This window comes from Cephus cinctus, unplaced genomic scaffold (assembly GCF_000341935.2).
Source record: "Cephus cinctus unplaced genomic scaffold, Ccin1 Ccin1_scaffold2495, whole genome shotgun sequence".
Lineage (NCBI taxonomy): Eukaryota > Metazoa > Arthropoda > Insecta > Hymenoptera > Cephidae > Cephus > Cephus cinctus.
In genome coordinates this window covers 68,396-93,362 of record NW_014334278.1, presented here as the reverse complement: position 1 = coordinate 93,362, position 24,967 = coordinate 68,396, and the positions used below count along the sequence as shown (strand labels likewise).

Below are 24,967 nucleotides of genomic sequence, written 5' to 3'. Positions count from 1 at the left end.
ACGACCTCCTTGGTAGATGCATTTCCGCTGTTCAGTAAGATGCCAGCAGTAAAAAGTCGATGACCAATCTCAACGTTATATTCTCTGCCTACTAAAAGACCTTCGAACAATTCGGTATAATCGTTGGTCGATTACTGTAAACAGATATAAATATTCTCTAACTTAAAAATTCTTTCCAGTAATCAGACTTATCTTGCACCGCTCTTGACGAGTATTAAAATCTTCCAATGGTGGGGATGCTGCACGAAGTTTTGTTAGTGTAGCAGAAGAAGGAAATCCCCTCCGTGTCGATGAGGAGCCACTCCGAGCGACTCGACACGAATACACGGATGGAGTGGAGTTCGAAGTGACGAGCCATTCCACTTTGAAATACCCTCTCATTCGCTGTCCTGCCGTCTCCAGGTTGCCAACACTGCACTTGCGCCAGTGTCATCTATTAGCTGCACATTGAACTTCCATCCGCAGACGGGCGAGCACGTATTCCCTGTAAGGATTGAGATCCTCTAGAACTCGGTTGGTTTTCGCCGTTCAACAATACGAAAGGAAAATTCGCCGATATCAGGCCGACTGATTGTCAAGAAAAAAGGAAGAAGAAATCATGAGGGAAATCGTGCATCTGCAAGCTGGCCAATGCGGTAACCAGATTGGCGCAAAGGTAAGTCTAATATTTTTATATATTTTTCTTGAACGATTATAACCATCTTACGGATTTTTTTACAATTAAATAAGTACTAAAGGAAGGACAAGGGCGACTAGTTTAATCGTACAATGCACTCTTTGACAGAGGACGTATATGTAATGTATGAATATATAGATGGCTTGAATAAGGTTATGAATTTTATGGAAAATTTGTATAATTAAGTGAAGGAGTAGAGACTGTACTATTTATTTTTTAATCCAATACCCAAGTACCTTAAAGGACGGCTGTTTATAAATAGATGTCAGTCTTCGTTCCTTTTCCAGTACAGCTTAGGGATTTTCTTTCTCTTTTTGGGTTACTGCAACTGCAGCTGTTTCCAGCCTGTGACTTTGTCTCTGATAAATGTGTTCGGTAAATCCTTGTGGATCTTTTTGACTTGAACTTTTTGGTATATCAATGCCAGCACTGTCTATATTTTTACCTTTGATTTTATTGAGACATTTTTTTTCTTTTCTCCACTTGGCCCATGGCTTTAAGGCATACTCCGGTTTACTCTTAATGTTTTTAATTACTTGAATATGCTAGATAGGTCACTCTATGCACGGTGACTCCTTTATTCTGGATACTCGTGGACAAAAAGTCGCCTTCAACGATTCGGTTCGCTTGGCAACTGCCCATTGAATCTTGCATGAATCTTATATGCATATATATTATAGGTGTATATACACTGTGTACTAACAGTTTAGAATCACTTGATCGATTTTACCATGACAAATTGAATCACTGAATTTGATATTGATACTCTTGTCTGTGAATAAGTAAAATATAATATACAATACAAATATCGAATTGCATCTTATCAAATTCTTATATTTCGCGTGCTAATGGCTTTAATCGTTCCTGGTAATTTTGACAGGGTCAATTATGAATCATTTACATGGAATTATATTTTTATTGGTACTGCAGAAAGTTGAGTCACTCTGCCTGAGCCTCTTATCAATTAGAAGAAAAGTCAGACAACGAAAACTTGATAAAACTCCAAACAAAGGGTCTTCGTTATCTTCTACTTGTTTCCGAAAAAGTGGTCCATTAGGGGAATGAAAATATCTCGTCCTCGAAAGGGTATGCAAAGAATTTTCCTTTTAGCGACCCTATGACGGTAAATGCGCAATGGTGTTAACGAACGTAATGAGAAAATATCCGTGTGACTCAGTCTCACTGTACAAATTATATATATTATAGTATATACACGGCTATTACATACTAGACTGCCGATGTGAAGTCGCCTTGAGGATTCAAGTTGAGAAATGAAAATAATTGCGGCGAATTGACCGCTCGTGCCACAATTGCTCAGTGGCATTCAGGACGAAGAATAAAAAAGTTCAAAGGTAAAGTTTTTTGAGCGTGACTGTAATTAAAATTCAAAGTCAAAAGTACCAGTAAAAAATGTCTGTACATAATTTTTTTGAATTTTAAAACTAGATCAATACTAGTATATTACTATATACATGTAAATAATATATCCCATGATTTCTGATCTCAAAAATTCTTCAATTGATTCCATACCAATACGCTCATAATGATTACCCGGTATAATTTCTCTATAAGAAACGAGTGGTAAACTTTCTCATGTAAATTTTAAGTAATTCACATCAATATCGAATTACGTCTGATATCTCGTTTTTTTTTCTCTCTCTCGTTCCCTTTTAGAAACACGGCTTCCTTGTACACTGAATTTACTTCACCAATTCTAGTCAAAGGATGTCCAGGATGCCGAGAAGGAGGTTTGGTATCAGTGAGACTTACCGTTACGCCAGCTAATTGAATTTCCGCACGACGGACTTCACCAAGTCCGCACGGGAATACTTGTGCCGCAGTGCGGAAATATTTTGTGGTAGACTTTTTTTTTCCTCTTGGAATTTCCTTAGGCACTATAGAGACACGGCAGTTACCCGGCTTCCATCTGCAAATATAACAGAAGCATGTAATATTCAAATTTTGAATTTGGTACAGTACTCACAAAAATTCTTATTAAAATCCATAGTCTTTATCCCTTTTTTTTCCATTCTCCAAATTCCAGGGATCTGGACTGTGCAGACGATATATATACGTAGCTACTGTCAACGATAATCGGGATTCCAATAAGTTATTTTTATACCGGAGTCTCCTGCCCTCTTACACCCAAAGCATGAACCAAGAAAGGAATGCCTAGAATAACATTGTGCCTGAAAATTGAACAGACTTTATTTGGGACCAAATAAATGGATTTCCGAGTATCGGATAAATCCATAAGAAACCTATAGCGTTTTTTAACGTGAATGTTAGACTTTATAGAGATTGCTGTGAGAATTCGATTAATAAAATACACTCGGTACTGTTATATACCTATGTATATATATTTTACAATTCTGAATGCGTATCTATACCCCCTTGCAGATGCTTCTCCTATTAATAGAAACAGAGAAAATAGTGAAGACGGCGTAAGTGGGGAAGAGAAATGTAAAGAGACATCAGGCTGCATCAGGCTTGGGGGCATGGCCCGTGTTAATTTGGTTTCCCTCTATTTTCGTCTGGAGACATATTATACTATACCCTGTCTCGTGGTTTACAGGCCCTCACCATATATAGAGAAGTTTCTAGTAACTTTTGTGCCGCAATGAAGTTGACAGGAAAAAAGACAGGATGCAGGTTAAGGATAAAATATGTATTTAATAATGCGTAACATAGTTAATTATGTCAAGGGAAAATGGCGTCTGGTACTCTACATGTCATTAAATTGTTACCACCTAATGTTTGTTTACAGTTCTGGGAGGTGATATCCGAGGAGCATGGCATAGATCAGTCTGGAATTTATCACGGCGACAGCGACCTGCAGCTGGAACGAATTTCCGTTTACTACAACGAGGCTTCCGGTAGGATAATATTTTCCAGACTTTTGAACAAGCTAAGATTCTACGACAAGGCATCGATGTACTGAGAATTCGTTGAAGGGGATTCCGCGCGAAAATAGAAAGGCATTTTTGTAAAAGGAAATAAAATGGCGAGGAAGAGTAAAAAGATAATAAAGGAATAACCCAGCCAAGGAAGAATCGCAGACGGAAATAGATACTCCGTACTGTCACTATGAGATACGTCTTTGGCTAACCAAAGCTACTAGGTTATAACGGCGGTATATTCACAAAGCGCGAAAGTAAACTTCAGAACGACTGAGCAGTTGATTTGCAAACGATGCATGTAGAGGCCCCACCTTATACGCACTTCCGGTAGGTGGTTATTGAAATGAGTTTTTGGAAGGCAAACAATCATTCCTGATTCAGCCTGTACAGTTATATATGCCTAACGTGAACGCGATTAGCGATTGAGTCGCTACATAGAAATCCACCCTTTATCTACAATGCTCCCTGTCTAACGTTTCCTTTTCATTACCATAAACAGTGGCTACGTCTACGGATGGCGGCAAGTACGTACCCAGGGCCATCCTGCTGGATCTGGAGCCAGGAACGATGGACGCCGTACGATCTGGCGCATACGGCAAGCTCTTCCGACCTGACAATTTTGTCTTTGGTCAAAGCGGCGCCGGGAACAACTGGGCCAAAGGTCATTACACGGAAGGTGCTGAGCTAGTGGATTCGGTATTGGACGTGGTGCGGAAGGAATGTGAGAATTGCGACTGTCTTCAAGGATTCCAGCTGACCCATTCCCTGGGCGGGGGTACAGGATCAGGCATGGGGACTTTGCTTATATCTAAGATCCGTGAAGAGTATCCCGACAGGATCATGAACACTTATTCGGTGATGCCATCGCCGAAGGTATCGGATACCGTGGTGGAGCCTTACAACGCCACCCTGTCGGTTCATCAGCTGGTGGAGAATACAGACGAGACCTACTGCATCGACAACGAAGCCCTTTATGATATATGCTTCCGCACCCTTAAAGTGTCCAACCCTTCCTACGGGGACCTGAATCATCTGGTATCGTTGACCATGTCCGGTGTCACTACCTGTCTCAGGTTCCCAGGTCAGCTGAACGCCGACCTCAGGAAGCTAGCCGTGAACATGGTGCCCTTCCCACGTCTTCACTTCTTCATGCCTGGCTTTGCGCCACTGACGTCACGATCCATGCAGCAGTACTCTGCCTTGTCCGTACCGGAACTCACGCAACAGATGTTCGACGCTAAGAATATGATGGCCGCCTGCGATCCACGTCACGGAAGGTACCTTACAGTCGCCGCAGTCTTCAGAGGCCGGATGTCTATGAAAGAGGTTGATGAACAAATGCTCAGCGTGCAGAATAAGAACAGTCCTTACTTCGTCGAGTGGATACCCAACAACGTGAAGACTGCAGTGTGCGACATTCCACCCAAAGGTCTGAGGATGTCCTCCACGTTCATTGGAAATACGACGGCCATCCAGGAACTGTTCAAGAGAATTTCTGAGCAGTTCACTGCCATGTTCAGGAGGAAGGCTTTCCTCCATTGGTACACTGGCGAGGGTATGGACGAGATGGAGTTCACTGAAGCTGAATCCAACATGAACGATCTGGTCTCCGAGTACCAGCAGTACCAGGAAGCAACAGCCGAAGAGGACTTTGAGGTTGAGGAATGTGGCGATGACTTTGAAACCTGCGAGCAAGAATGAAGAGCATTGACTGTTGATATATTTATGATGGATTTAACTTAGTCATATTTATAAGGTCTCATAAGCGTTTCATACTTTTCTAGCTTTTATACTCGAGTATAGATAGATAGAAGACTGAACGAATATAAAAGAATTTGTCAAGCTGCTTTCTTTGGGATTGGGGTGGCAGGATCCTACGACGTGAGTACTAGGTCATTCGAGGACTCGCGAGAGCACCAAAGGCTCTTACCAAAAATCTATTTTTTTTTTTTTTTTCAGAAGAATATATCATTGTATATCATACTGTATTATTCATGTTCTTTTTATGTTTCATATTATCTCTTATATTAATATAATTCGATCCTTATTCTTCCTCTTCTGCTTCTTCCTCATCATCCTCATCCCCCATGACATCTTCATCAGGCTCAGCTTCCTGATATTGTTGATACTCAGACACAAGGTCATACATGTTATTCAGAGCTTCACTGAATTCACTTTCCTCCATTCCTTCCCCAGTGTACCAGTGCAGATAAGCTTTCCTCTTGAACATGGCGGTGAACTGTTCTGACATCCTTTTAAATAATTCCTGAATGGCCGTTGTGTTTGATATCGACGTAGCACTCATCTTAACCCCTCTAGGTGGTATATCACATATTGCTGTTTTTATACTGTTGGGTATCCACTCCACAAAATAAGAACTATTCTTGTTCTGAATATTCAACATCTGCTCGTCCACTTCCTGCGATGGTAAATCACATGAAGATTACAAGGGGGAAAATATCCAATACTTATTTCAATAATAAAATCTATTGATTGGCCGTATACCTTAGTGGACATAAGTCCACGGAATATCGCAGCAACAGTCAGGAATCTACCTTTCCTGGGATCGCAGGCAGCAAACATACTTTTAGCATCGAACATCTGCTGGGTAAGTTGTGGTACCGTGGTGGCCCTGTAGGGCGCCGAACTCCTGGAGGTCAGAGGAACGTATCCAGGCACGAAGAAGTGCAGTCTGGGATAAGGTACCATGTTCACCAGGAGTTTGCGTAGGTCGGCATTGAGCTGACCAGGAAACCTGAGGCAGGTGGTGATACCAGCCATGCAGGCTGATATTAGATGATTCATGTCGCCGTAAGACGGCAAGGCCAACTTCAGAGTGCGATAACAAATATCGTGCAGAGCCTCGTTATCGATACAAAATGTCTCATCGGTACCCTCTATCAGTAGATGAACCGATAGTGTAGCGTTGTAAGGCTCGACTACGGCGTCAGACATTTTTGGCGAAGGAATGACGGAGTAGCTTTTCAAAATTCTGTCAGGATATTCTTCGCGTATTTTTTTTATCAAAAGCGTTCCCATTCCTGAGCCGGTACCGCCGCCAATGGAATGTAGAACTTGAAATCCTGAATTATCGTATGGTATAAGTTGAGATTTTTTTATAGGATTTTTTATCGACATCTTTTTTTTTACTCACCTTGTATCAAGTCGCAGGATTCTGCCTCGCGACGTATCACGTCCAATGTTGAGTCTATTAATTCGGCACCTTCCGTGTAGTGGCCCTTGGCCCAGTTGTTGGATGCTCCTGCTTGACCCGATATGAAGTTGTCAGGTTTGAAAAGGCGGCCATAGTGTCCGGATCGGGCGGAGTTTAGACTACCCGAGTCTAGGTCCACGAGGATGGCTCTTGGGACGTATCTGTGACCTTGAATGAGATGAATTGAAAATTGAAATTTTTTGTTTCAGTACGTAATAAAAATCTGTACCTGCACCCTCGACGAAGAAGACATTTATCCTTTGAAGTTGTAAATCGGATTCTCCTCTAAAGACTCCATTTGGATCTATACCATGCTCGTCTGCGATAACTTCCCAGAACTGTGAAAAATTATGGAAAATTTAACTTTTCGTACGATATATGTATAACGTGTCATTTACTTTAGTTCCAACATTGTTTCCACACTGTCCAACTTGCACGTGTACGATTTCTCTCATGATCAATGAAAATCCGAAAATTTGGATAATGAAATTCTTAAACTTCTTAATTTTAGAGCCGAAAATATTGTAATTTTGATTTACATGGGTTACGACGAATGACGTTTTTTTTTTTATTCGTTTGGAACAAATGCCTGTAATTATCATTTTGCAAAAATATGAAAAAAAAAGTCATAAGGCAAACAAGGGAGTCTGTTGAATTGCCATGTATCCTATACAGGGTTATCGTAATGAATGACCAATCGAAAAATAAATTTATCAAAAACTGACGGTTCCTTGTATTATATTTTTCCGTAACGGTACAAATACTCAAAATCTAGCCTCTATAAATATAAATCGTATGTATATATATATACACAGGCATAAAAATAGAATAGTAAGAAAGCATAAGAAATAAATATAAACGTATAAGAATTTCGTGTAAAAGTATAGATCACTCTGAAAGTCGTCGATCAAAAACGATTGCATCCTAGCGCGATGGTACAGATATTCGTTTTGAGTTTCTACTTCTCCTCGCCCTCCTCCTCCTCGTCATACTCCCCATCTTCTTCAACAGTAGCCTCTTGATATTGCTGATACTCCGACACCAGATCGTTCATATTAGATTCAGCCTCGGTGAATTCCAGTTCCTCCATTCCTTCGCCGGTGTACCAATGAAGAAAGGCCTTCCTCCTAAACATGGCTGTGAACTGTTCAGAAATTCTCTTGAACAGTTCTTGAATGGCCGTAGAGTTGCCAATGAAGGTGGCAGACATTTTGAGTCCACGCGGTGGAATGTCGCACACGGCCGTCTTGACATTGTTAGGAATCCATTCAACAAAATAAGAACTGTTCTTATTCTGAATATTGAGCATCTGTTCGTCAACCTCCTTCATGGACATCCTGCCCCTGAAGACAGCAGCCACCGTGAGGTACCTTCCGTGACGTGGATCACAGGCAGCCATCATGTTCTTGGCGTCAAACATCTGCTGGGTCAGTTCCGGTACAGTGAGGGCCCTGTACTGTTGACTGCCGCGAGATGTCAGTGGTGCGAATCCTGGCATGAAGAAGTGTAAACGTGGAAATGGTACCATGTTCACGGCCAGCTTCCTGAGGTCAGCATTGAGCTGGCCTGGGAACCTAAGGCAGGTTGTGACCCCGGACATGGTTGCTGATACCAGATGGTTCAGGTCGCCGTACGTCGGTGTGGTCAGTTTCAATGTACGGAAACATATATCGTAGAGAGCTTCGTTATCGATGCAGTAAGCCTGATCGCAATTTTCAACCAGCTGGTGAACTGACAAGGTAGCATTGTAGGGTTCTACCACGGTGTCTGATACTTTGGGTGACGGTACCACTGAGAATGTTGTCATTATTCTGTCAGGATACTCTTCACGGATTTTTGATATGAGTAGAGTACCCATACCGGATCCAGTACCACCGCCCAATGAGTGGGTCAGTTGGAAACCTTGGAGACAGTCGCAGCTCTCGGCTTCCTTGCGCACCACGTCCAGCACCGAGTCTACCAGCTCAGCTCCCTCTGTGTAATGACCTTTGGCCCAGTTGTTCCCGGCGCCGCTTTGTCCGAAGACAAAATTGTCAGGTCGAAAGATCTGTCCAAATGGTCCTGATCGTACCGAGTCCATAGTGCCTGGTTCCAGGTCTACGAGGATCGCCCTGGGCACGTATTTCCCTCCGGTTGCTTCGTTGTAGTACACATTGATCCTCTCCAGTTGAAGGTCTGAGTCCCCGTGATAGGTGCCCGTTGGATCGATTCCATGCTCGTCCGATATTACTTCCCAAAACTGTATATAAAAAAAAAATGTATTTCTTCAACAAATTCATTCTTGTTATGTTCAACTGCGAGTTTGACTTAACAACTGACCTTTGCTCCTATCTGGTTACCACATTGGCCAGCCTGAATGTGTACAATTTCCCTCATTTTGTATGTTAAATAGTAATTGGTACCAGCTGTGTTTTAATTAGAGGACGAGCTGTACCACCGACCAAGATGACATCGACTGCTATCTTCTCTGTGCAAACAAAAACAGCCGACATCTATATTCTCCTTGACGACGAATATGACTTGGATTGCGCACAGTGACAAAATTTCAATCCACGATCTATTACCTAGATTATTTAACACTCTTCCGGTCGATCTTCAAGTTGAAAGTTGATTGGGCTTTGCTAGTTTTAGGAAGCTCAGATTTTAAGTATAAAAATTGTTGAGCTTAGTATCGTCCAGTTTCACTCGAGTTACCTTATTTCGAAAAGTGAATCGAGTCGAAGAACACTCTAAACACTATACAGATCGCCAGGATCGTCCCGATGCATATTTATGTATATAATATAATATCGGGCGCGAGAAAAATACGTACTCGAGGCAGGCTTTACAAAGGAAGTACATTATAATAAATGGAAAAAAAAAATAAATACAATGCGTGCCTATACTGATAATATAATACAAAGTCGTTAGTGGTTATCAAATAAAACAGGCTCGCGTCAAAGTCTGATAGCACCGAAAGACTCCTAGATCTTGTCCTCGTCGACCTCGTCCCCTACCGGGGTGTTTAAGTCCTCCGCTTTGTCCTGGCTGGTCAGCAGAGGACACGTCCTCGAGGTTTCATCCACTTGGGCAGTTTCCGGTACGACAATTTTCGAGGATGCTGAATGCCTGTCGGGTCGACCGTTGACAAAGTACCTCAAGGGTAGAACGTCTGACTTGTGTTCTTTAGACGAGTTCCTATAAAAGCATCTACGAGTATAACAAGACTCATCCCCAGCCGACGATAGAAATCCTGGAAAGGACTACCTGGGGAGTGTAGGGCAGGACCAGAGTTTAAAATCAGCCCCGAAGAGCTCGCCCTCCTCGATGGTCTGCGGTAAATGTATATTCAAAGTTTCCGGCAGGAAGATGCTGGTCAGGGCGCCAGCCACGCTCAGAGATCCCATGATGATCAGTGGCAAGACTCTTGAATATACAGCCAGGTGAACGATATAAGGGAATGTGAGCAGTCCAATGCCGGCAATGAAGGATGCGATTCCCATCGCCTGGGATCTCAGAACAGTTGGCAATAATTCCCCGACGAAGACGTAGAAGACAGCGAAGGACGCGGCTATACCGAACTTCCCTACCATGGCCAAGGACACTGTTACCCATACGGCATCTGAAAAAGGATGAAGAATTCCTATGAATCGTATCCTGACCTCCTTCCTCCCATGGATAACGTCATGGGGGTACCTTCTGGCACGAACATGCAGGACACGCAGGCAAAGCCACCAAGGAGCATCGTGATGCAGAGTACCCATCTTCTTCCTATTCTATCCATGGCGTACCAGGTTATTACGTAAGATGGTATCTCGACAATGCCTCCTGTCAAATGAATATACAGATAAATAATTGATAAGAAAAATCTACAATAGCACGAACGTGTCTCAGCAAAGTCACACTTGTCCTCGCATATTAATTACATATTAACGTTAACTCATACAGCGATTCCACAAGGATTCGTACCAATGAAAAATGCCAGGTAATCGGACACTCCTAGATTTGTCGTGTTGTAGGATAGTCCATTGTAAACAACGGCATTGGCCACCCAATCGAAAGCTAGAATAAAGAATTTCTTTCTTATATTGGGATTCGTTATGAGGTCCATTGGTGTTGCCGACGGAGGTGGTGGTCTGTTCTCGACGTCCAGGTCGACCGAAACGTCCCCAGAATTTTTCCCATTGCACGACACACCTTGCCTCTTCAATATATCCATCTGCAAGTATAACAATTACCAGAAGACGATCTTCAACATTGACGTAATAAATTCTGGTGTACGAACCTCCATCTTCCGTAAAAAATTCGTTGGCACTCTACGGCCATTGACCTTTGCCATATGCTGAACTATGACCTCTGCCTCGTCTATTCTGTTCTTGCTGAGAAGCCATCGTGGCGATTCTGGTATTATCCAATAGTAGCTGAAGAGTAACACAAAAGGTACGGAAGTAGCCAAAGATAAAGTGTACCAATGTCTGAGCAAGTAACCCTGTAAATAATTATTGCGACAATAACAATATAATGAATAACATTAAACAATGATACCAACATACTCACCAATAAAGCCAGCAAGGACATAGCTGTGGCAAAGAACATAGAGATGACCATACCAGCAAATGTCCTGTACCTGGGCCCCATGAGTTCAAGAGCTGAAAATAAATGAATAAAACGTCAATGAACGCTTTAACAGTAAAAAAAGTTTTTTAATAATTCATATAACTTTCTCACCGAGAATAAAAGGTATTTGATAAATGGCAGGGAAGAAGAGGCCATTGACGGTCCTAAGAGCCGTGTAAATAACATAATTCGGGCTGAAGCTCGTGACGATGGAGAGAATAACCTCCAAATAAAGAATGGCAAAGAAGGCAGTCCTCCTGCCCCATTTATCAGCAATCCAGCCAAAGACAACGTTCCCAAAGAGGCTGCCAACGTAGAAGAAAGTCGTGGAGGTCGAGGGCCACCAGCTGTTGTCGCAAACGAGGTCTAGCTATGTGAATACAAAGAAGCCATTGAATCCCACTATAATATCTCTTGTAACAAACGGGCGACACATATTACAAGATAGAAAAAAAAACATATCCAATTAATGTATCCTCATATTCGATAGCAACAATTACTTTCCTATCGTGAAAAAGAAGTCAAAAAAAATCACTGCAACAATTCCATAAATAAGTATTAATAACAACAGAAGTCATTGCTCCAATTTGCCCTTATCAGTCTCACTCGCTCATACATACAAAACAATAATCATTAACCAACGTTCCATACGTCAAAAATAATCGAACGTCAATTAAAGTATCTCAGTGATTACAACGTGAGGTATTAAATACACATATTTCGATCGAACATGGCCGAGCTGCTCTGTACATAATAAATCAAAGCAGGAACCATAAGATTAGTTAGAACTACGTATGCAGAGTGTGCGTATGCATACGGCGTGTATATAACGATGCGTAGGTCTGCATGTAATCAACCGAACAGTACACAAGGATTTCTGATGACGTATATATAACACAGCTATACGGTATATCGTATACATATGTAACATAGAGTTAAGTTCGCTCGTAGGTTCATAGCTTTGCCGGTTTGTTTCAATATGGCGAGTTTGCACGCGGTCCGATACATCGAGGCGTCATTAGGCACGTTTAGGTGGGACGTACGTGCTGGCATATTAGTAAATGGGATGTGTGCGCTCTTGAATCGTACAGCGTGAAAGTGTATGTGGCTCCCACAGAGAGAGGTGTCCATCACCCTCGGTTGACAGGAGGAGCGTGACCCCCTCCCCCTCTCTCTGCCTCACCTTCTGACCCCTTGACCTGACCCTTCACTCCTCCCAACGTCCTTCTGCCTGTTTAGCCGCAAGCTCTTTCGCAACGTCCAACCGTGGCTCTTATTCAGATTTTTATTTCCTTTTTTTGAGATCATCATTTCTTTCCATTCTTCAGGGTAGGGTCAAAGGTTGCAATCACGTAGGAACCTTGCTGGATGACTGATTCGATCCCGTTGAGATGAGTCTGTTGTCAATGGAGGAGAATGTGATTTAACATGAGATTCTTAATAGTTGATAAGAATGATAAAATTTTGAAAATTCCAACCTTATGGCTAGTCCTTGTTCGAGTAATGGTGAGTTTGATTAATGATCTTCGTGAATGTAGATGAACGGTGAGTCGTGCCTGATAACACGTATCGTGCATGACGTTCGTATATGTATATACATATGTGGATAATGGTTGTACGTAGCAAATGCTAATGTGACAGACGTACTAGGATTACTTCCAGTGGAATACGTCGAGCGTCATCACTCATCACTACCTTCTGGTAGTTGTTTCGCTGAGTACTAGTAGCGAGTGGGCAACCGCTCTTGCTTCCGGTCACAGTGATTTATTGGTTAGCCGCCTTTTGGGTGGTGTGCACGCATGCGGTCTCTCTTTGTCTTGCTGGATCTCTACTACGTCGGATGAGCGTACATACGAGGCGATTGTCTTGTAAGGTTACGTTGGTATCACTGAAATGAAATAATGTTACGAGAGCAATTTTGGACATTGTTGAGATTTATTAGAAAATTTTTATATTTACTGGATGCACGGTAAACGTCAACGCGCGAATCAAACGCCATTGCTGGGGTTCGTTTGCTGCGGTAAACAGTTTTATGACGAGAGGTCTGGCTCACTTCTTCCGTTCGGCCCCGGCCAATCGACCGAGCGACCTACCGGTCAATCACAATTTAGGAAACGTCCGCTTCCGCTTTTCTTGCGCGTTCCTTTCAACTTTTTAGCAGCCGTACGAGAAGGTTTCTTTTTGTCAGTTTGCTTTCCGGATGTAATAACGGAAGTACTACTGGATTCAATGTGAACGAAGGTAATGGAATATTATTTATATCCATAGCATCTTTTTCACGGTGATATTCTTCGGGACACTTTCTAACCTCAAAAATGTCTTGGGGTTCATTTAGGAAGACACTCTTGAAAAATTACTTGTAGGTTATGTATACCCTGGTTATAGGTGGGTTCAGGCTTGCACGAGCGTTTCATGTGACGTATCGCATGACCGGATGCGGGGGTAGGTAAATTGGTCGGCAATTGCTGACGCCACCAGAGCTGCAACCGATCGGCCAGTCACTCGGATGCTTCTCTACCCTATACCTGGAGAAACATCCTCTGAAGTCACTAATCACTACCCCTTGTAAAACTCGGATCTTCTCTTGTGTAACACCGATCCTCGTATACATGGAAACGATGCACGTGGAACGTTGCTGGCCATTGTGTTTTCTACTTTTGAATACTATATAGGTCAATGAGAGGGGGAAGCTTTTTAAGCTCATTTATAATTTCCATGAAACTCCCGAACGACTTAATAATCGGGCTTCCACGAATAAAATATTCAAATCCACCAGTATGAGCTAGTGGAAGATCAAGATAAAGTGTCTCATAAAATCGGACTCCAGAAAGAAATGAGCAATTAAGAAGCTTCTGGACCTCTTATCACTGAGGGGAAAACGACGGAGAGGTATGCTGTTCTTCAGCAGGATGCCGACATTTTTACAGACAATTTTTTCGTTGAAAATAATTGCGATGTCCTACAAAATTTTCGTGTGTACATTTAGAGACTCAGTTTTTACAAGATAAATTTAGTTTCAATTTTTTATGTTATCTTAAGAATTACATTTAAATATTTCATCTGAAAAAATAATTCGCAGGCACGTTTCATCGTCGAGACAAATACAGACTGTTTCTACATTTAATTCGTAATATAATAAATTAATCGTGCAGACGAATGACTTGTTTTTTTCTTTCTATTGGATCATCCCAACAATGCCATTAATTGTTTATTAGTTTATCGTGTACCTGGTTACATTTCCACATTCGTTAGAGTCCTATAAACAGCGTTCCTGAATATTCATGCGCATCTTCACGTAGACAAGAGAGTAACTTTGGCATTTAATATTTCATAAACATCGTAGATGATTTACTTGAAATATGTAGACAGACGTGCTGAGCATCAATAATTCAATGGTAGACGTTTCGAACGAACGGCTAGATTTTCAATAACGTTCCAAGATTCCTTGAACTGGCTCGAAGGATTATGCAAATGAGAGATGTCGTAGACACAACACTGCCACTATTTCTCTCTCACTCTATTTCTCGCTCACGAAAAAGCTACTTATACAATAATAAGAAAGCAACCGAGATAGTTTTAGATTTCTTCTGGGAATTAGTAAAAAGAGAAGAGTTTACCTCGGTGACGAGGGTGCTGTCATAATCCCGTCTATCGTAATTCCAACCATAACGACATTTGCTGATCGGCCAAGTTTGACTGCTCTCCGGCGGTGGCGTTAACCTGGTTACCAACTGCGACGTGTTCGTTGTATCGTTCAACAACCAGGACTCGATAACGGCTGTGTAGTTCACGTCGTACATGTAACATCGTGAATACTGTCTCCTGCCGTCAGACTTGACAGTGTACGGCAGACTGAGAGCCTTGCGTTCCTCAAGACTCAATAGACTTGTTAAATTGTCTAATTCTGGTATCCTGCACCAGTGTTCCGGTGACGCGCTTACGAATACCTAAAATAATAAGTGATTAATTAATTAAATGATTAATAACATAAATTTGACTCGACAAAAATAACACTGGCGAAGTGACGTTACTCTGTCAGCGTGTAGAATATTAACATGAATTTGACTCACTTGTGAAAATGCTAAAAAGGCGGCGGGTAAGGTTGCTGGTATACAAAGGAGGTAGTACATGATATTTTGATATCGACCTTTCTCTCCCACGTGTACCAACACTTCATCAAAGTCTATGGAGCTCATCTTTTCGCCGTGAGGAACCCGCACGAGTCTCTCACGCGAATCGTCGGATTGACGATCAGGTTTGAGGATACGCGACGAGCCGTGTCAAATTTTGGCTCACTCGGCATCTCCTCCACTCATCTTTATTAACTTTATTTATTAGTAATCAATATATCTTCTTGTTATTAATTGATATATATATATACGGTGTATATATACATATATATATCTGGATATAGAGAATTAGTCGTTTTTACAATTTCTCACTGTTTAACTTCAACACTATAACGTCGCACCAGCACTGCTCGTACAACGCGATTCAATTCACTCCGAGGGAGCGAATCGGCTCGAGGTCGAAGATCGATCTGTTAGAGTGAATACTTTGATGACACTTTAATGTAACACGTTTCCATTAGCATCTTTCATCACGTTTTTTTAATTCCATTTCTAGCTCCAGCACTTTGTTAGTTCACTTAACGAGAACAGCAGCTCGGGATTCGTAAGAATTTTATCGATCTGTTTCACTTTTAAATTTTCCTCGTGTTATCGATTGTTGCACTTCGATTAACAATTTGTATTTTCGTATAGGCTATTACAGACACTTTTTTTTCACAAGTTCCAAACAGGGCACGACAATGCTATACGGGCCTCACATGTTTCCCGGTCTCTTCACTCTGCTCTCGTCCGTTCACTTCACCTCAACCGTTTTCTGCGAAGATTTCCCGACGTCCAACTTCCTCTAGCATCTTCGGCTTCTCCTCGTCACACCGGATGATACCAGACTCCTCTGAAAACAGTATGACATTTCTTTCGTATTTAGTCAAAAGATCCTAGACGCTCTCTCTTCTTTTTGAATTTTACCCTTTTTTTTCCCGCCTAAAAATCACTCTCTCGTACAGTGGCTAAATTGTTGGACTTGGCCAGACGAATTTCAAAGATCAATTTTCTATTTCGTTATTTATTCCTTTTAATGGGCTGTTGTCAAGCTCTAAAGTGGCTGCGCTCGTAAAGTTACTTTTGTTCGAGGAGGGACGGAAGTACCTCGTGCTCGGGCACGAGACGTTTACATACTGTTCTAGTGTGTAGGAAGAACGGCTACCGGTCCGATTGATCTTGCGCGTGTGAGCAAACAATGCATCTCCTCATCTCCGTGGCCTCTCGCCTCTCAGTTATGGCTGCGTCTCGAGCACCGCGTGAGAAATTGTTGCGAAACTGTGAAACTAAGAAACTGAACGACTGGAGAGACGCGGACATGGTATGAAACTGGGAGATTGAAAGACTATAGACGCCTGGAGATACGCAGAAGCCAGTACAGTAAACGGGTACAAGCACATGTTTGGTATCTACCTAATAAAATCAGATCAGCTACGTAATGATTAAATTGGAGATAAGAAAAAAAGAATTAACCAGGGGTCCCGGAGGAGGTAATTTTAATAGATAATAGATAATTTTAATAGATCATTGATATTGATACCTTATAGATCCTGATACAAAATTTAACTTGGTGCTGAATTTAATGAGAAATTGGATGACCTCGTTCCAGGACACCCTGTGTAGATTTCATGTGGTCCTCGACCGCAGAGTAACCCTAGACTCCTGTCGTAAGTACGTACGTGTAGACGTACGCACGTCGTGTATCTACGTATGCCTCTTTTATTGTTCGTTACAATTACCAGTGACGTCACGAGTACAAACAATGTCATCCCGCTTCGCACGCCTTCGCCTTCGCCCTCGACACGCGACATTCGACATTCGCCACTTGCCCGTTTACTTGGATCGTATTCTGCGCTACGACATATCAGACTATTTTCTTGGCACTGATCCTCCGCGCAATTATTTTATGTGATTAATTTTTTTTCTTCAAATTAATGAAATAAAATAATATTCTACCTGGAGCATCTTACCGAGGACGTAGATGTGGCTGATGAAGATCACTTCTTGATTTACGGTCCAAGGGTCATACTCCTGCGTAAAGATCCTGAACGAGAGTTACATCAGGTTTGTGCTACCAACGTGAAGATGGTTTCAGTCGACGAGAACGGGCTGGAGAACCCTTGTGATGTGTACCGGAGGGAGCGAATAAAATGTGAACCGGGCAAACGGGCACTCGGAAGTTCAGATCCGCACGACGAATACTCTTGGACGAATAGCTGTGTTTAATATCACTGCACAATAGTTGGACGTTCGGTTAGGATCGCTATGGCCTTATGAGATTTTAGTTGAGCCATTTGGATACGAGGTGTAATGGGAGGATAATTATAAGTTCTTGGGACGTAAGGCTTCACGTAAAATTTAAAAAATTTTTTTACTCCCCAACACTGTAATTAATTTGTTTTTTTGACATTCTTCTTTTCTTATATGAGCCTTGAACTTTTTCTGATCTTAGTCAACTTTTTGGTCTCTTCTTTCTGCTCGGGCACTTTTTACCCTCTCGCGTTTTGCGGTTCTCTTCTTTTTCTCGTTCGGTCGCGCTCTTTCTCGCTCTCTCGCACACACACTTTCGCGCGCGCTATATATATATATATATCTCTCGTTCTCTCTAAATATATGTATATGTATCGAAATACTACGCTAGACGGAGTAAGTAGCCTCCATCGCGAAGTGAAACTGAAACAACGTGCAGGGGAACCGAAGTATCCCATCCCGTCCTCCTATCTATCATTTTGAGTCCCTCCTTCACTCTCTGGACTCCCCTTGTCCTTCTCCACAACGCCACCATCCTCTCTCCTCTCTTGGACACTCATCACCTCCACAGTCACTCAACTATTAATATAAAAGGGGTTCCTCGACACTCTGCAACGGTAATTGTACGCGCTTCAAGTTTGCCGATTTATTTTCACGTGGCCTGCCGTATCGTTAGGCTTTGAATGCTGGTGAATGTGTTGGTTATCATTCTACTTTGATATTTCTATTGTTGTGCTTTAGGCAACCTTTGAATATGGATGTTATCTTTCTTTTTTTTTCATGTAGAATTATTTATATTACACGATTGTTCTTATAATTTGTAAATTCATACTTTTGTGAAAATCCGCAAATATATGAACGACTGCTCATGATTTATTGTGGGAGTTACTTGTAATTGCGCAGCAGGGTCGAAATGGTGGTTTTCTTTAAGGAATATTTGTTATCGATCTTAAGAATGCGATGTCTTATGTTATATTTTCTTTTTATGGGAGGGATACTTTATTGGCTATTATAATAATGGTTTATTCTTAAGGGCACTTAGTTTTACGAGATTTTAAATTGTTACTTTACGATTGGCGATTCGCCATTACCATGGTAACGCCAAGATGGCCGTTTACGCACATGGCTGCTTGTTGTTATTCAAGAAGCAAAGCAAGATAGTTTTTCATATTTATTGGAGAAGTAACATGTGAGTTTAGTCTTTGTTATTGATATTACGGTGTATTTATTTAGTGGAAGACTATACGAAAAATGTGGGATTAATATTTGTATTGTTGAGGACGAAGTAAATGACGAATGAATATGTGTACGCAGTGAACGGAATGTAAGGATTCTGTTTGTTAAATTGACGTAATAAAGTCATTGGATTAGCAACACTATCTGGCATTCATTATAATAAAGTTTTAATTACATGCATAGATTAAGAGTACTTGAAGAGCTTTTGCTAGTGATTGCCATTACCCAATTATTTGCTGTGTACACAATTATAACGAATTCTGTTTGGATTATGTCAAGAGCCTTGCATAAATTGCTCTTTCAATGTCAAACTTCAAAGAAACCATCTCCAAGAATAACACTCACTCAAGTTCTCCAACACATTCCAAGCCAAGATATATCAAGAAACTGAACTTTAATGAAGACATATCAGATTCTGAGTATGACAATGAGAATAATGAAGAATCCAATGTTATTCCTAGACTGGGTTATACAAGTGTATCACATATAGAAAAGAAAGAATGGATTCAGCAATGGATTGAGGCACATAATTCCTCTACAGACATAAATAATGATCTGTGTCCAGCATCTCCAATTCTTCAAACCACTGTCCTTAGACGGAAGCAAAAGTCACCAATATTGAACAGTCATCGTAAATGTAAAAAACTTAAAGTTGTTTTGTCTGATATTACACATACGAAGATTGTAAATACTGAGTCTACTGATTATGATGAAACTCGACAGTGTGCAGAAGATTTTCATATAAAAGAATCTGAATTTGCACAAGAGAGCACTCCATTACGTTTGCAAATTCATCCTAGTGGCTCGCCCATCCTCAGTACAGGTTTCTATACTTTTAGGAGACGACAGAAGGCACGTAATAATTTGTTTAAGCAAAAAAAAATTGATACCCCTACTGTAGAAAGTTCCAAGCTTCCGGACACAAATATGAATACACTATTAGTGGAAAGCAAACCAGCTGAGTCAGGTTTGTCGAGATGTAAAGTAAGCAATATTAGTCTATTTGATAGACATAAAATTGTGGCACAGAAGATAGAGTCTCAGCCAGAAAAATCTGTACTAAAAAATGTTCAAAGTAGGTTGATAAACAAACCAACAAGCTTCATTGAAATGTCACCTAGTACAGATACTGAACGCATAGAATTTGAAGAGAGTGAAACAGTTAGTACAAATCATACAGTGCAAGAATCTGATACTCCAAGTGATAGTGACAAAACTATCAGTGATATAATAGAGGATCCTGAGACACAAGATATATTTTCTGAAGTGGAGTATAATAATATTCCAATGAATGAGATCACATTTCCACTTGACAAAAACTTTTCCATATGTCCATCAACAAGCTGTAAAGAAACAGAGCAAAATATTTCTATCGAACCAGAACCAGCGTCCTCAACAGTAACATCTCAAAAAATTTCTGGCACATCCACTAGCAATGGTGGTATCGGAACATCATCAGGTCATACGGAAATAACAATAAGCACGGAAGTAACTCCACCAAAAGTCAGCGATGAAACCATATCCGGACTGGCTTTGCTAAATTCTGGGAAGAAACGTAAAAAGCCAAGAAAGTAAGTTTCTGTAACTGGTTATACGAATTACCTGCTTTAACTTTTATGTTGTTTTTACAGAGGAAGTTTAGTGGAAAAACTACAGATGCTGATCAAGAGCCAAGTGTCATACGTGCGCATCTGGCGTCATCAAATGATTCAAATCCAAGAGAATGCAACTACTCAATACATATCGCTAACAGTTATTGATTATTTAACTCGATGCGATAGACAATTTATCACTGGTTTAGTAATCGACGATCCTAGTCAACTATTAAGCAATATCGCCAATCGAGGATCTGAACAAATCTCTAGATTATCATTACAGAAGAAGATAAGTAACTTTGTAACAGTAGTAATGAATCCTGAGATTGTTGGTAATGTTAACATTAAGAAGGGGACTGTATTGAAAATTTATTCACCTTGGGAAGTGATCGATTCGGATAAAATGGTGTTCAGCGTACTGTATTTTGAACTGAAATCTCATCTCGAGGATGTAGCAGGAGTTATTGCAACAGGGTCAAATCTAGAAAATCAGACTGAAAAAGTTCTGCAAAAATTCAATTGTCCGTGCATAATGGAAGAAAAAATGTCAGACTCTTGCCAAGATAAGTTTAAAAATGAAAAACCAAAAGTGATTTGGGAAATATTTAATTTTTAAAAAATTTGCTGTGCGATTATAAATAATAATGTATGTGATAATTAATTTTAAGACGTTGAATGCTGCGCGTTACCAAAATATTTACTGTATGTTAAAAGTTACTTATAAAAATGGTGATGCTTCTTGAAGATGTTTGATGACAGGTCAACATAAATTATCATTCTACTGTTTTTTTTTATGGAATAGTAGTAAAAAATCTATTTTAGCAGAAAAAGCGAAAGTTATTCAATAATAAATTCATCAAAACGAATTACTTGAGAATTTGCGCAATCCTAATATACTGTATTCTGTCTTCCAAACATCCTACAAGTACCCTTGGTCATACCAAAAAAAATAAATCATTCAGTAATTGTAGTAAACATAAAAATTAGAGTAAGACGTACATACAATACTTCTTTTTATAAGAAGCGATAATAGTGCAAACAGACATATATGATATCAAATGTAAAATGATATAAAGATTTGCAGTGAAACTGATATGAAACTTTTCACTATCAAAGAGATAAGCAGATAAATAAACAGTCTTAAAATAATCCTAAAAATACGAGTTTCAATTATTCTGCATAATAGTACTGTAAGTGCCTTTTTCTTAGTAATACGAATATTTATACATATATTAAAAATGTAAATGACTAAAGGATTCAATTGTCATTCGCAGATAATTATAATTTTGCAAATTTTATTTTTTTTTCGACAATTATAAATAATTGCGTTACACAAGGAGTGGAGTGAAATGTAAAGGTGGAGATAATAGTAGCAGCAATCTTATTGTTTGCATCATGTAAGGGGAAGTTAGAGCAGTTAGAGAATCGTACGCGATGATAATATTTAATTTGTTATCATTTAAAAGACAGTCGGTAAAGTAGAACAGCAGAACGTTGAAGGTATATGACACAGAGATGAGTAGGGAGATGCACACGATACGGTTTTAGGCGATACCAAAAACATGAATTTGGCGATCACCGCCTTCGTCGATAAACGAATCCCGTCGTAGCCGAGCCGACCGCGATCACGAACGTGTAGCTTGGAGAACAGAGACTCTCTGCAACTTACCGCTGGTTCTCAGATCAACAATTACAACGAGGCAGCTCATCGAATTAAGCATAAATACATATTTAAGCAATATCTGATGAGCGGCCTCGTTCTAAAGGTTGCTCTGAGAACCAGCGGTAAGTTGCGGAGAACCTCTGCCGGTCAGGCTACACGTTCGTGATCACGTTCAGCTCGGCTACGACGGGATATGCATTGTCGACGGAAGCAATGATCACATATTCCTACTCCCGGTCTCGCCGCAACGATTTAGCGCCATGTTTTTCGTATCGCCTGAAACCGTAGCGTTGTGTATCTTCCTACTCATCTCTGTATTTCAGATGTCTGCTGAAAAGTATACGTGATATAGGCTCATTATTATTGTGTTTTTGGCTATAGAAATTTTGACTTTTGCCGTAACAGTCAGAAAGAAGGTAAATCACCTTTGTATTGACATAATAGCGTCAGTTCTAATGAGTTAAGCAACGTTTCTTTAATCTTAAATAGTTAACAAGTATGCGAGTTAATTGTCAGTTATGTGTCATCATGTCAAGTCATGAACCGAGTTTATTAAAGTAGGTTTAAATTAATATTGTTTTTCAAGAATTCACTATGTCACATACCTTGCGTAATCAGACGTTCACAATAGACAGAAAAGATGCTGAGAAATAGTTTCAAGTTACTGACATGTTAATCTCTCAACTTTCAATACCTCTAAAGATTTAAGAACAGTTTATATATACCTAACATCATTTTTCAGAAGATAATGTCAATAGGTCAGGACAGACCAGAACTCTACGAGGAGGTAAAATTATACAAGAATGCCAGGGAACGTGAGAAGCACGACAATCAAGCAGACCTATACGCTGTTGTAAATACCCTACAACATTTGGAGAAAGCTTATATTCGTGACTGTGTGACTCCCAAGGAGTACACAGCAGCATGCAGCAAGTTACTAGTGCAATACAAAGCAGCCTTCAAACAAGTGCAGAGTGATCAATTTCCCACGATCGATGCCTTTGCCAGAGCATTTCGGTTGGATTGCCCAGCTGCACTAGAAAGAATTAAAGAAGACAGGCCGATCACTATCAAGGATGACAAGGGTAACACCTCCAAGTGTATCGCTGATATAGTTTCCCTGTTTATCACGTTAATGGACAAACTTCGCCTGGAGATAAAAGCCATGGACGAACTTCATCCAGATCTTCGAGACTTAATGGACACTATGAATCGTCTCAGTATACTACCCAGTGATTTCGATGGAAAGCAGAAAGTTGCCGAATGGCTTCAAACCCTAAACAACATGTCTGCATCTGATGAGTTATCAGAAACACAGGTCAGACAATTAATTTTTGATCTAGAGACGTCGTATAATGCTTTCAATAAGATACTTCATAATTCCTAAATTTTAACTTTGCTACGGCCATTTGAGCAACGCTCAATTCAATTTTGTCATTTGTCTTGTATTTTTCAACAAAAAGATAACTAAGATTTGACAGGTCAAAAAAATATCTAGGTATGTTTTCATCAATGAAAACTTAATTCGTTCTGACTTAAGGACAAAGATGGATAATTATATAAAAAATGTTCTGTGCATCCATAAAACAATACTGTAATGACATGCCGCTTTGCACAGAGTTAACTATTTTCTATGCGATTCCTTGTACACCATATATTATATATACATATATAATTTCAAGTATAGATTAATAAAGTTACTACTAGTTAAAATGAATGACATTGGGTGCACTTCCACTTTTTTTATGAATAGCGTTATTGGTCTCAAGTATTCATCCATTGTTTCCTCCTTATCGGCCGCCGGTTAGCAATATTCTGCTTATTCCTGCTGACGGTTCCTTGTGCTCATCTCACGAACTATAAGCGCATTTCTACAACGCATTTTTATTAAGAACCTTATCAAAGCGATCACCATGGTCTGTACTTACGTCGTAAAGTCTGATCTTATCGCGTTTACTTGGTAATAGAAAAAAAAATCAGGTCGCTCGTTAAATCTGAAGCCATCGTATATTTCACGTGGCAAGATTAACACAAGTAAAATAAATGGAAGCCTGATAAGTGAATATTTGCGTCCCTATAAAGAGTTCGCGTGAGAGATAACATGGAGGGTAGATAAATATAAGGTGAAATAACATAATACTTGTAATCGGAAATAATAAAGGTATAATGGCGGAGTTACGTATACGGCCATGTATCACTTTCGTAAAAAGTTAGTTGAATTTAATGACTTGTAAGAAACAACAATTTAAAATTTCATGACTTAATAATACAAAAAAAATTGTTTGTACAAGAAACGAGATCCTATCGGTAAGGAAACACGTAAAGTTCAAGCAGCGCTGGTCGCTTTTAAGAAAATAATCTTGACGAGGCCAGAGGACCGTCTCAAAAGAAACTTGAGTAAAATGGCAGTAATGACGAAAACACGAGTTTGGTAAAGTCGCTTCATTTCCTCTCCACGTGATCTCTGGTATCTTTTCTCTCTTACTCATTTTACCCTCAGCTAAACCAACCAGACTCCAACGTCCCATAGTCGGATTAACTTCGTGTTCCCCCTTCGGGAAGGTAGTTCGGGAGGCTTCGGGTGTTTCCGGCCCCTTGTAATCGCGAATTTCAAATAGCTTGTCTAATCAGACATTCAAAGGCGTCGAAATGCACGCCATTAATTTCGTGAAATTCTTTATGAATCTTGATGACAGTCCCTTTTTAAAAATGTTTTTCTTTTTTTTTC

The 24,967-nt window shown here is 40.3% G+C and overlaps 5 protein-coding genes across 14 annotated transcripts; 2 read left to right on the top strand and 3 right to left on the bottom strand.

The window, feature by feature from the left end:
• Nucleotides 1–279: 279 nt before the first annotated feature.
• On the top strand, nt 280–5,418 carry LOC107274200 (tubulin beta chain). Of its 2 annotated transcripts, none has more exons than XM_015753056.2 (3): nt 280–655; nt 3,444–3,552; nt 4,076–5,418. In XM_015753056.2, exons 1-3 carry the CDS (start codon nt 599–601, stop codon nt 5,275–5,277), a joined length of 1,368 nt encoding a protein of 455 aa, XP_015608542.1. In that variant the 5' UTR covers nt 280–598; the 3' UTR covers nt 5,278–5,418. The 2 variants fall into 2 exon arrangements, with proteins under 2 accessions (XP_015608542.1, XP_015608543.1); XM_015753057.2 differs by lacking the exon at nt 280–655 and adding an exon at nt 3,186–3,328.
• Nucleotides 5,419–5,544: 126 nt separating this feature from the next.
• Nucleotides 5,545–7,533, bottom strand: LOC107274202 (tubulin beta chain). The gene is made up of 5 exons (XM_025091452.1): nt 7,189–7,533; nt 7,020–7,128; nt 6,731–6,958; nt 6,082–6,659; nt 5,545–5,995 (listed from the first exon to the last, which is right to left on the bottom strand). The coding sequence occupies exons 1-5, from the start codon at nt 7,390–7,392 to the stop codon at nt 5,621–5,623; spliced, it is 1,494 nt and encodes a 497-aa protein (XP_024947220.1). The 5' UTR covers nt 7,393–7,533; the 3' UTR covers nt 5,545–5,620.
• On the bottom strand, nt 7,512–9,630 carry LOC112493597 (tubulin beta chain). The gene is made up of 3 exons (XM_025091453.1): nt 9,355–9,630; nt 9,110–9,257; nt 7,512–9,029 (listed from the first exon to the last, which is right to left on the bottom strand). Exons 2-3 carry the CDS (start codon nt 9,164–9,166, stop codon nt 7,749–7,751), a joined length of 1,338 nt encoding a protein of 445 aa, XP_024947221.1. The 5' UTR covers nt 9,167–9,257; nt 9,355–9,630; the 3' UTR covers nt 7,512–7,748.
• Nucleotides 9,631–9,666: 36 nt separating this feature from the next.
• On the bottom strand, nt 9,667–20,712 carry LOC107274199 (organic cation transporter 1). Of its 7 annotated transcripts, none has more exons than XM_025091450.1 (10): nt 20,584–20,712; nt 15,457–16,348; nt 15,004–15,333; nt 11,498–11,756; nt 11,327–11,418; nt 11,055–11,258; nt 10,739–10,988; nt 10,466–10,597; nt 10,037–10,391; nt 9,667–9,967 (listed from the first exon to the last, which is right to left on the bottom strand). In XM_025091450.1, exons 2-10 carry the CDS (start codon nt 15,580–15,582, stop codon nt 9,754–9,756), a joined length of 1,962 nt encoding a protein of 653 aa, XP_024947218.1. In that variant the 5' UTR covers nt 15,583–16,348; nt 20,584–20,712; the 3' UTR covers nt 9,667–9,753. The 7 variants fall into 7 exon arrangements, with proteins under 7 accessions (XP_024947218.1, XP_024947216.1, XP_024947217.1 ...); XM_025091448.1 differs by lacking the exon at nt 20,584–20,712 and adding an exon at nt 17,452–18,474; XM_025091449.1 differs by lacking the exon at nt 20,584–20,712 and adding an exon at nt 17,466–18,474 and having other exon boundaries at nt 15,457–16,368.
• Nucleotides 18,885–23,956, top strand: LOC107274201 (vacuolar protein sorting-associated protein 28 homolog). Of its 3 annotated transcripts, XM_015753060.2 has the most exons (3): nt 18,885–20,552; nt 20,613–20,913; nt 22,985–23,956. In XM_015753060.2, the coding sequence occupies exons 1-3, from the start codon at nt 19,285–19,287 to the stop codon at nt 23,624–23,626; spliced, it is 2,211 nt and encodes a 736-aa protein (XP_015608546.1). In that variant the 5' UTR covers nt 18,885–19,284; the 3' UTR covers nt 23,627–23,956. The 3 variants fall into 3 exon arrangements, with proteins under 3 accessions (XP_015608546.1, XP_015608545.1, XP_015608544.1); XM_015753059.2 differs by lacking the exons at nt 18,885–20,552; nt 20,613–20,913 and adding an exon at nt 22,425–22,796 and having other exon boundaries at nt 22,982–23,956; XM_015753058.2 differs by lacking the exons at nt 18,885–20,552; nt 20,613–20,913 and adding an exon at nt 22,461–22,655 and having other exon boundaries at nt 22,982–23,956.
• The last annotated feature ends 1,011 nt before the right edge of the window (nt 23,957–24,967 follow it).